Consider the following 12,261-nt stretch of genomic DNA (forward strand, 5'->3'; position numbering starts at 1 on the left):
AAAAGAGGCCACACGCTAAACCTGACAAGATTCTGCATGGCAGCCTTACAAACTCAGCAACAAAAAGTAACCATGTAGGATGGTCTGAACCTGAAAATTCCTAACTAAAAAAGGATCTTAGTTCAAAGGACAAAGCCGGCACCATTTGCCAAGCAGGCCTGTGACCTTGTTAAACCTGACTGCCATTGACTCTTCTGACCTTATGTCCCCAGCACTGGAAATTACTGGAAGCATGAACAGGCAGAAGGTAACATTGGAGTAAACTGCAGCCTTGTATCACAATGCCCCGACAAGCCCGGGGGTCACACAACAGCAACCCTCCCTCAACGCTTTTTTTAACCCCTCAAGGCTAGTGTGTCTCTCCACACCCGTGCCCCTCTCCTTTCTTGGAGAGTGAATAAAAACTTTATTCTCTACACTTTCTTCTCTTTGTGAATTCTTTCACAGCCCGCAACACCGGCCACCCTAGCAATAGTCCTGGCCAGTGTGGCTCAGTTGGTTGAGCGTGGTCCGGAAAAGCAAAGGTCTCCAGGCAGGTAGTCACACCCCAGGCTTGTAGCTTTCTAGACAAAGGTCATTCTTTACCTTAAGTGAGCCTCTGTCTATTGTCTTTCTGCAATAAAATAACAGACCTTTGGAATGTCAGAGTACCCTTTTCAGACCCCTCAGGGTACCCCCCCCCCCGCCCCCCGCATGAGACCACAGAACCCTTCATTGTTATCCTGTTCCCTGAATACCATGTCTGTGTGCTGTAAATGTTCATTGTTAACTATCCTGTACCCACCAGTGTAAAAGAAACACGTGTCTCTCCATTTTACTCTTTATCGAATCTCAGAGATTTCCCCGCCCATCGCCTTACTCTACCACCAATGGATTTCATGCAATCCCCTGTAGGTTTCCTCCTTTGATACCATTTTGCAAAGTAATCTGTAAAACTACCATCTTCTGAAGCATTTTCTCAGTTCTTTGAGATTCCGCTTCCCAGCAATTGTCAGCTTGGCTCACATAAATGCATAAAAAAATTCTCTATGGGTTTTAGATGTTTCTGATGTCAACACATGGTACCAATAATTTTTTTATTTCATTTATTTATTTTTTTAGTGTTTATTAGGGGAAAAAAATCACCAGACCCATGATTTCTAAACTATTTCTTAAGACAACTTAAAAAATGTTAAAGTGTGACACACAAATGAAAAATACCAGCTAGTCAGTTACAGCAAAAATAGTAAATGTGGTTTGGAAATGACGGATGGTTGGGGAACTCTAACAGAGTGAATTTCAACTCTGAAATTCCTTTATTTGACCTCTCAGAGTCTGGTCTTATTAATTTTTACTAATGAAGTTGTAATATTTCACTAGGGTTTTGTAAGGATAAAGGAGATGAGGCAAGTAAAAGCAATTTATAAATTGCACAGCACCTTAGAATCGTGAGCTATTATAGTTATGATTCTGCCTGGGACTCTGCTCCAGTAAAACAACCCTGTACCTACTTCTATACTGTGCTTCAAAACTCCTTTTGAAATTGTATGTTTGCCTATATGCTTCTCTGACTCTGTCACTGCTGACTGTATAAAGAAATTCCAGTCGTTTTAGGACAATGCTAGTTTAGTTCTTTTTTTTTTTTTTTTTTTTGCCTGCTCTAATCTTAATTGCCAGACAGTTCTCAGTGTGTGAAAGTCTTTCAGATTTAGAAGTTCCTAAAAGCATCAAAAGAAACAAACTGCTGATCATATTAACATACAAACTAAAACCCAATTCAGTAAACAGTGGTCAATTGCTGGGCAGGAGGCGGAAGGATACCAAGCACTTTAAAAGCACTTTAGATTCTAAGACATAGTAGTGGTCCTCAAGGAGTTCACAGTTTTGTTGAAAAGCAAACCCAGCGGTTTTTGAGCCTGAACATTTATATTCACATGAGGAGTGTGCTATTGTTCTTGTTCTTGTTCTCTGGGGTTCTGTGTTTAAAAAATATAGTGATTCTTACAGGCAGCCAGCTCTTGCCTTTCAAATCCATTCTTTATGAAATGGGAAAATTTACCCACCTGAGCTGTTGAGGCCACACATTTTATTAGAGATTGACACAGGACTAGAATGCAGATCCAAAGTTAAAAAAAGGTTTTTTATTCAGTGTACTTGGTTTTTTCTCCTATGAGCCAAATTTGGGGAAATGAGTATTTTCTATACCTATTTGACCCTGAAAAAAAAAAAAGCTTTAAATTTTTGTTTTACTCTAATATTATACACTTTATTTTATTTCTTATAAGCGGAAAAGAAATGAACAGTTCAGTCTTCTGAAAGTTCAAAGGCTGTAACTGTAATATTGAAAACATACGAAGTAAGTCAGTGCTATTTTCTAAATAAACTATATTTTCTAATTCAACATACCCTAAGAGTATAGAAAATAATTGAGCTATCCATGATGCATTTTTAACTGCCATAAAGAAACCACAACCTTCAAGAGCACTTTTTAAAAGGTGAAGCATATTATTTCATTTCCATTTTTCAAAACTACATATATGACTCATTTAGGACTTGCACACTTGCCTGAAGGCTGTTAGTGGTAGACCACCAGAGCGCAGTAGCGGATAGCATGGATGGTCTGCCCATAAGTCTTGAGGAAAGCTTGCTGGATGGTAGTTGTTTTATAAAGGAATGCTGGCCCTATTTTTGCAGATTGGAACATCAGGTCTAAGAACTAAGTGGACCTGATATGGGCCAGTAGCTTTAGCAGTAAAGTAGGATAAGGGCATATTTCTGGTGGCCCAAATGGGAGGAGACTCTAGAAGCTTAACTAAAAGCTGAGAAGCTTAACTAAAAGCTGAGATCCTGGTTTGATTAAGAAGATGTTTCTAACCATCCTATGAACATCGAAATAGTGGAAAGATGTGACCTCTGCATGATGATGCAACTGCGCTTCCTGAACAAGCAGTAGCAGGAAACGGAGTACTTGCTGAAGATAAACAGTGACCTGGAGAGGGACCCAGGAAGGAGGCTGTTGCTGCATAGTCATTGAGCGGTCTTGTCAGCAGACCTAGGTTTCTGTGTGGCAGCCCTGTGGACAGAGCTACGCAGAAGTGCACAGCAGCACGGGCACAGGTGGTAGCATTGGCCAACTCCAGCGGCCAGCTCTTCCCCATAAACTGTATGCTTTCCTAGGATCACTCTAATTACAACATAAGACAGCGCTTCCTGTCCCAGTTCTTCTTAGTCCCCACTGTTCTACATTAACTTCTCAGTTCACCATCTCTCCTTTCCAATGGTTCCTCCCATTACAAATTACTCATATGCTACTCATAAGTAAAGAATGTGGATGTTCGGAATGAATGTAGCAGACTGTTTGCTTTATAAAGCAAGACCAGACTTACTTACAATTTATTAAAACTAGTAAATTATAGTGTGACTTGAGAGGTGACAAAAAGCCCCAAACCTTCTCGCCAACTTCTTTCTCTCGCTCTTTCTCTCTCCACCACCCCCACACTACCCTCAGTGGTTCCTTGCATTGCTTGAAATTTAACCACCATGGATATAAATTGTTTTAGACTAATCAGCTTTTTCATTGTAAATGCAAATATAACTAAGATCAATAAACAGGCTCCTGAATAGAATGGGAGAGCAGAGCTCCCCACTGGGTTACAAGTGAAATGTAAGGCATTGATGGTGAGAAATTTCCTATAATTATTAAACACTTTAAACCATTTTTAACAATCATGTAAACATTTACAATAGTTGAAGTTATAGTTTAACATTACCTGTAAAGGCTTCCTGTGTAAACATGCTGATTTCAGAAACTACTCCAGCAGGTAAGATTTTATACCTACCATCTGCCACAAGAGGGCGCTGTGTCACGGTTATGCCAGGTAGCACTTTAGGAAGTTGCATCACACGGGTAATGTTACTTTTTTTTGATGTTTGCTATGACGTGAAAAGATTACAACTATGATTAACTTTGGCACTTATTTACCAATTGTTTATTGGTGATGTTATTTATTTACCAATTATTTATTTATAATTTATTTACATAGCACCTGTTATCACCTATGTCAGAGAAGAAACTTTTTAATATAACACAAAAGAAACAAAAAAACTAAATAAAATTACTCCTTTAAGTGAAGTAAATTTAAGATTAGGAATAAGTCACTACATTGTATTTATTTCTCTCATTTTGTGTGAGACCCAAAAAACTTCATCACGAGCCAGCACTGGGTTTGAAACTGGAAAGAGCTTATTTTAATAAAGGATACTGGAGATTAATAATGATTTTAAAAATGCGAGGGGCAGTCCATATGAAATCTATAGAATATCCATGTTACTTTCCAAATCGTATTTGGTGCAACACAATATTAAAATTTACATTCATATCTTAGGCATGAACTGAGAATCGGAAGACACGGGCTAAAGAGCATTTGGGGTTTACTTCTAGGGGAACAACTTAAAAAAAATACTAGTTAATCACTATGCTAGGTGCTAAGGATTCATAGATGAATAAGGTTGGTCTGTACTCCAGGAGCCCAGAGGGAAAGTAAACATGCAATGAATTCATTGAGGTTAATGAGATGCGTGCAGCTTAGACACGTGTGCAGCACAGAGAAAGGTGTGGTCCAGTAATTACCTGGGGGGAGGCTCTTGTCATCGTTCTGAAGCATGGACAGATCACCAAGTGACCTCTGAAGAGGCTTCAGGTTTTCCAACAGTCACTCTCTCTGCCTACAGAAGCAATTCTGGAAGAGTTGGAGCCTGAATGCAAAAAGTTTTTCCAAACTTGGATTCCAAAATAACTATCATTTCTTTTTTTTTCCCTTCAATTACACTTGAGGAATAGTCTTCCTTATCTATTATCATTGAATTTCTTCAGTGAGCCTCTATGGTTAAAAATAATTTATGCAAGGAATTTTACTCGATTTCATACAAGTTTGGTTATATACTTTTTTATTTTACATAGTGGAAGGCTTGGACTAGAGCCTTCTCACAAGAAATGAAATGAAATGAGGGTTAACTTATAACTTAGTAAATGAAGCAGAAATGTTCAGGTTGCCTGCTGCCATGGCAGTGAAGAGGCCGGGCTGGGAAGCTGTGGCCCAGACATCTCAGCAGTGGTGAGACCGTCTCCAGCCCATTGGTTCATTTCCTCTGTGCTTCAGCTGTGGAAATGTGGCCTCAGATATTATCTGCTGGCATAGGCTTTTCATTACAACTCTGCCAGCCCATAATTCAGTGTTACTTGGAAACACACCTGCGGTTTGCTTTTAAAAATAACATGAATCTGTAAATTCAATAAAATCATAGCAGAAACTTGTTATAGGAAATACTACATAGAAAAATATATTTCTAAAGATATTCAGGTGCTGTGTTTTGATTCTTTGGTGTAATTTTTACATGCTCCTTAGTCACTTCATGATGATTTATAATTGTTTAGCAGCTCTATGAAACAGTTCAATTTTTGTAGACAAAAATTTTAATTTCAAGACAATGGCATAGTTTTGTATGACAGGAAAACAGTTTTTGTTTTTCAGACTACTTCAAAATATACTCTCATTATGAAAACATACTGTTTTTCAACAAAGTCACCCAAAAGGATGTTTTCCTTCATGTAATCATTAATAGCTAAGAATTACTCATGAAATATATTGACAATTACTGATAAATGCTGAGAAGCTGTTCTGAAGGTCATAGCCCATATTCTTGCAGAACATAAAACAGGTGTTCCCACTCCCTGCGTCCTTTGTATACACATTCATTCTGTATTCAAATCACAGAAGCAAGAGGCAGGATAGGGTCTGTTACCTCACTGCTAATTTCCCTGGCAAATAAGCCAGCAGCTGCTGGTCCATGAACCAAGGTGCTACGAACAGGACACCGTATACATGGGACAGGATGCTTTCATGGAGCCCTTCAGCAGTACCGGTGGGGTCTTTCAGTGCAAAATATACCTCCTTCTCTTAGGTAAGACACTGCACTACTTGCATTTTAGCTGTTGTTTGTTTTTTGTTTTTTCAAATTGTGGGCTTAAGGTAAATATTAGCTTTAGGCTGTAGATTGGCTCAGATAATTGAAGAACAGCTCAGAACCTTTTAAACAATAACACACTTTGTTCCAGCAAAGAGCAGGAACATGTAGGAGAAATAAATTTCAATAAATGGATAGTTATTGTTTTCTGAGAAGGACAATTATTGTCAATAGCACTCATTAGGAAAGTGAAGATATTCCAAAAACCTATGAATTTCTTCTTTTTAGAAAGTTTGCATATAGGTTCAATTGTCCTCAGTACATTGCATTTTGGCAAATATTCTTAGAGGCCATGAATTTGTGAGGCCATGCATTTGTGACTGCTTATAGTGAAACTCAAAACAATTTTTGAAAACGTTTATTTGCTGTTTTTATTCAAGATATTGTGGCAAACTATTAGCTCTACTTTGTTATAAATTACCTATCTTATGAAGAATGGAAAAAAGTGAAGTTCCACACTGACAAAGAATATTTTATATACAATAGGGAGAAATGAGTTTTAAAAAGTATTATTTCTCCAAAATGCCTTCAGCCTTCCTCTTTGCCTGATGTCTATCCTAGTAAAAAATCTTTTTCTCCACCTGAATACTTTTTCCTCAGCCTCTTTATCCCTAGCGTTCAAAGGGGTCTTTCTCCAACATTCCCACTGTTTCTGTGCCGTCCTTATTTTTACCAGGCGTTCTCCTTTTCAGTCTTCCTATCTATCAGTTTTAAAGTCAAGGTTAGTTTCTTGCTTACATTCAACCGGTAGAAATTTTTAAAAGATTCTATTTCTTAAATTTGAAGAGCAACTTAGTTAAATGAGCAATTTGTCTCAGCCTTCTTTAGTTTAGAGCCTTGCTTTTACTGGTATATTTCCTTATAGTAAATGAGATTGTTACTCACATTCATACCTAATGTACATATCCCACATATTTGAAATGTACAATTTGTAAGATTTTTGAAAGTGTTCGAGTTTTCCATAGTTGTGATTGTTCCAGTGTATATGCTGTCACATTCAAACCTACACAGATACCATGTTTAGAAAAATCAAACAACTGCCGTAACTGGCTTCTTCTCTTTGTGCATTTTTCTGTGATTTGAAAGTATCCTGTGTGTCAGTGCCCCACCTACTGCTAATTTGTAACAGTAAGACCGCTGTCGTTTCATAAGTAATGCTTTTGTAATTGGCTTGAAGAACTTAGAGACAGTTCACTTGAGAAATTCAGCTAAATATGCTTTAGAGATATAGCGTGTTCATAAGTAGTTAAATCACTTATCATCCCTGAAGACTCTCTTACACAAACTTCCTTTCCCGTTTGTGGTGTGTTGTAAAGGCCACAGGGAATGTGGGAATCTTTTTGTTTTTTGGAATATTGAATTATCTGTTTGGTTTTTTTCTTAAAACAACAACAAAAAAAAACACTTAAAAATTTGAAGCCCAAAATGTAGTTTATAAAATCTATTCAAAGTAAAACTTTATACTTTCTATTTTTTCTAAATATGCAAGAGTTTATTTTCAGTCAACAATGGCTGTGTTATGCTTGCTAATATCGTACGTGATGATGAAGAAGTAAATGCCAACTATTTTGAGCTCCAGGTAGAGGTCACTGTGAAAGTTTCGTGTTTATGTTCAACACAGGGACAGCGGCCTAGGGAGTCTTTTGTTTCTGCAATCTGGACACATTTTACGATATGACTTCAGGTGTTCTTTAACACTGGACATCCCTTTAAAACGCTACTGCTAAACTGTTTAAGGGAGTCTCTACCAGGGAGATTATTGCTACAATTTTGATGTCGGATTGTTAATGGCATTAACAATGCTTCTCCAGATTAGTATGCTTTATATGCAAAAAGTATATGAGTTTTCCTTTCTCATACTAAAAAAGTATTAGTTAATCTATAATAATAATAAAATAAATTTTCATTTAAGTCAAAATATTTGGAATATCAAAAGGAAGTTAAAACTTCACCAATTTTATATCATTTGTGAAGTTTATTTGTTCATACAGAAGTTGACTTTCTAAAATCAACCTCTAGTTTTAGTCTTTTTAGGTTTTCTCATACAACTAGAAAAGAGCACTTGAAAAACACTCAAAATGAAGCTAATTTTTTTCAAGTTAATAAACTGCTGTCTGACACATGAACTCATCACATCTGTAGAGGGAAATACAGCCATGGCAAGACAGTACATGTTCTGTGGTATAGAGGAAGCATTCAATTACCTGTTCATACCTGTTCACGCTCCAAAGTTCACTGCAAGTAAGGATCGCATCATATCAATAGAGTCACAGAGTCATGTCTCTGCAAAATGAAAAGGCTGTAGGTGGCTGAAATAAAATTTTATTCCTCGATGACATTCTTATAGCTTAGGACGTACAATCGATCTGATTAAAACGGGGGAAGGCCCCTACGCAAACAGCGATTGTCAAGCCGTGCTACGTGCTCTCGCTGTCGTACACAGACTTTAAAATTTTCGGGTGACGTGACTTCACATCATTGATGTGATGAGTACAGAATATATGCAGAGATATGAATGGCAATATATTATTTAAGGTACTATAATGTGACGCAGTTTCTAAAATGGTCCAAAGAACTAGTTCACCCTCCATAAACAATATTGTAAGTGCCATATAAAATGCTGTTTTCTGCTAGAGTGGTTTCACTTTTGCCTGGGCTACACTATTCAGATGTGATATTTTATGAAATAAAATCTGCTTCTCATAACTCCAGTCGCAGACGTTCTAATCAGTCTTTCATACTTCGATTCAGCATTCTGATTCGACATCCAAAAGTCACCAAAATTTCTGTTCCCGTAAAGCTGGCACTCCACAGTCCTTAAGTGTTTCCCAACCATTTTCAGAATATTACAATCTCAGTTCATCTTTTTCAACCGCAACCGCAAAAAAAAAAAATGTAGATAAGAAAGGGTTCTGACGCTTTTCAAAAAAAAAAGCGAACAAGGACCTTTGCAATGACTTCCCCAAAACTGGCCAGAACCGTCTTCAGGGCACCTAGAGCTACATCTAGACACTGTCTCAGTCAACAGCGGTCTGCAGGTTGAGCTGTGAAGTGTGTTAAATGGACCTGCACATCAATGACCAACCTACTGACTAACCCAGGCAACTCCTGAGTTCTGTGTCAGCGGCCACGCAGCTTTGCCAGGGCATCTCACGGCAATGATATGGATTCCCGCCATCCCCCTTGACTCATTGGTAACAAACACAGAATTGCCCCTTTATTAAAGGATATCCAGGGATTGGCAATATATTAAGTGGACTAAAACCTGACACTCAATACTTAAAAATTCTTTGTGCCCTCTCTCAATTAAATATGGACCCTTCAGCTTCAAAAGTAAGGTTCCTGCCACCCTGAGAAAAGCACCTCAGAATGTCGAGAACTTCAGTGTAAGAGAGGCCTTAGACCTCACCTACTATCACCCCCTTTTTGCACTGGGGTCTAGAGAATAAGAATGACTACTAAGGTCACTTAACCGATCAATCCCCATTTTTATCCCAAGTATGTGTCCTTTACTAAGACTTCACATTTGGTGAATTTTTAACTTTATCAAAGTATGAAATACAATAGCCTTTCTCTGCAAATTTAGAGAATAGGTTCCTGAAATCCCTCACTTCAAGGCAATTAGCAAGTGATGGATTTAAGACTATATGGTGGAAGTGGGAAGGGAGTTCAAGACGAGGAGTGAATGATGAAACCCTCGTAAATATTTTTATGTGACCTCAGTAAAAAAGAAGATAGCAACACACAACACATATTGCAGAAATTGCGGTGGAAATTACATTTTACATAGGTTAACAATAGGCACTAAAAACCTAGTTTTTATTCTTGCTTACCAGGAACTTGTCAGAGCTTGCTAGCACCAATGTCAATGACAGGCATGCAAATGCATGTTGTTTCATGTAGATAACACATAGAGTGAAATGAACTTTTTCCGGTACTGGTCTCCCGTCCAAATGCCCAGCGTGTGTCTAAAATCTATGACTCCAAGAGCCTCATTCCCTCTGTCAGCCTCTGCTTCACAGGTCTCAGGCATCACCACTTCAAGTCTCAGATGTCCTCTCTCATCCTCCTTTCTCTCTGTCACGATTTCGTTACAAGAAACCATTACTCCTTTCCTGCAATCCACTTTACCTCCTCTTTAGAATCCCAGCAACCAGTCCCTTCTTTTCCTACAGATTCAAATTTAACATTCTTGCACTTTCTAGAAAAGAAAACAGAAACAAATCCTCCTACCTTTGTAACTCTTTTGTTATGGACCAAATCACTAAAATGAATGTGCGGCACAACCCATCATCAAAAAAAAAAAAAACTGCAAGTCAACCACAAATGCACACAGAGGGCAAGGACAGACTGTGAGACACTTGTTTATTTTTCCCACAGTCACCTAACTTTCAGTCCATACAGTCGGTTTCTGTTGAGCAACTGGGAGTCCCTTCTCCCTCTCACCTCCTCTAATCTTCCTCTTTCTGCTTTCTCCTGAGTTCTTTGCTCCAACTTCCCTGCTGGCCCCAGGGTCTTACTCTCTGCTACCAGCTAGCCAAAGACTAAAACCACGCAAGTCTTTGTTCCCACCTCTACCCTGGGAAGGAAAGAGGGAAATTTACTGCCGGTAGAACTTGATACCTCCTAGGAGCAGGCCTCGTCTTTCACTTTTTCCAAAGAAATCATTGTATGACAGGATTTTACACCTTGCCCTTCCTAAGATTGAGACTGAGATAAAGCTTAAAGATTCCCTTCCTAGTTAGAGATGAAAAGGGGAAGCAATTAAAGATGATAAACATTTTGTATTTGAGGAAATGGAAATTGTGAAACCTCCTTTAATGTGTAATTTTGAACGCATATGTAGCCCCAACACCCCATTCAGTTTCTTCACAGCATGCCCTGCAAGCCTTGGCTCTTTCCCTTACAAATCATTACCTGCCTGAGGCAGCCCACGAAGGGTCACAAGGTATTTTAAGCTACAGATAGTATCTTGACCTAAGGTACTTTTAGCTCCTGAACCTGAAGGCGGAATGACCCCTCTCTCCTTTTCCATGAACCAGAGGAATGCCAGATGGACCTCAGAGCTGTCTTCAAGACCTGAAGACATGACCGGTTACCAATCAGCTCCCGAGATGACCCTGAACTTCTAACCCACTGTGTCTGTGATTTTTGCCCCATATAATCTGTAACCTCATGCCGTCGGGGAGTTCGGGCTTTTGAGCATTAGCTTCCAGTTCTCCTGCGGGGTGCCATGCATAACAAACTCTTTCCCCCGCGCCCCCCCCCCCCCCCCCCCCCCCCGCAGTCTTCAGGGTTTAGTGTTCAGCTCTGCTAGCGCCAGCTGGGCGAACTCTTCCTTTTCAAGAGCAGTTGTAAGATATTTCTTGGTACCCAAGTTCCCATGTCTTCTCACCTCGGATTTTATTCCATCTTCATCCATCTGTACTCTACTTCACCAAGATTTCTCTTTCAAGTGTATCACTCCAATGGCTACAAACATTTTCCTGCTCCCCTTCACAGCAAAACTCCCAGAAGCGTAGTCTATTCTCACTGTCTCTAAGTTCCTTTCCATTCTCTCTTTTTCCCCTTACTCTTCAAAATACTTCACATGTAAGTTCCTCTGTTCCCTCCCCCACTATTTCAAATGTTCATATGATACAGGTACCATATTGCTACTTCTAAAAATGAGGGTTTTGAAGCAAAGAGATTTTAATTAGGACTTCAGCAACGTGGTAGCCTAAACTAAGGAAGACTCTTCTCAATTGCAAGTACATACAAATGCTAAATCAAATGAAACAATGTATCATGGTTCAAGGTAAAGATGGGGAGATCTCTTAAGTGCCAGAAACCAGAAAGAAACCTGCAGACACAGCAGTAAGTTCCTGGGCCAAAACAACCCAGGCAACCAGGAGGCCAGGAGCCAGGGCTCTGCACTGGGCAGAGGCCCATGCCCCAGGGCCCTCCGGGACCCTCATTCCCTCCTCAATCCACTGTAACCAGGCTTTCATGCCTAGTACACCCTTTCAGTATTCCCTCTTGGATGTCTAATGGCCATCTAAAATGAACTTGTCCAAAACTGACTCCAGATCTTCTTCCCCCAGGAAAGTTGTTCTCCCCACAGTCTTCCCAATGATTAATTTATTAGTTCTCCATTAATCAACGACAACTCCATTCCTCCAACTGATCGACAACCTTGGAATCATTGTTGACTCTTCTTGGTTTCATATACCCACCCCCAATGTGTCGACAAACCTGCTCACCCCACCAGCCTTTCCT

At 39.3% G+C, this 12,261-nt stretch overlaps 1 protein-coding gene across 4 annotated transcripts in view; it reads left to right on the plus strand.

Annotated features, from left to right (window-relative positions):
* Window positions 1-5,721: 5,721 nt before the first annotated feature.
* HEPACAM2 (HEPACAM family member 2) overlaps window positions 5,722-12,261 on the plus strand; it is a 36,523-nt gene continuing 29,983 nt past the window's right edge. Inside the window, exon 1 of one of the 4 annotated variants that reach the window (XM_024577155.4) lies at window positions 5,722-5,940. In XM_024577155.4, the coding sequence (XP_024432923.2) occupies window positions 5,862-5,940 (79 nt within the window). In that variant the 5' untranslated portion in view covers window positions 5,722-5,861. The remainder of the gene's footprint in view (window positions 5,941-12,261) is intronic. The other 3 variants (XM_045185214.3, XM_045185213.3, XM_045185212.3) reach the window with 3 other exon arrangements.

Source organism: Desmodus rotundus, chromosome 6, assembly GCF_022682495.2.
Source record: "Desmodus rotundus isolate HL8 chromosome 6, HLdesRot8A.1, whole genome shotgun sequence".
In the NCBI taxonomy this organism is placed as follows: domain Eukaryota; kingdom Metazoa; phylum Chordata; class Mammalia; order Chiroptera; family Phyllostomidae; genus Desmodus; species Desmodus rotundus.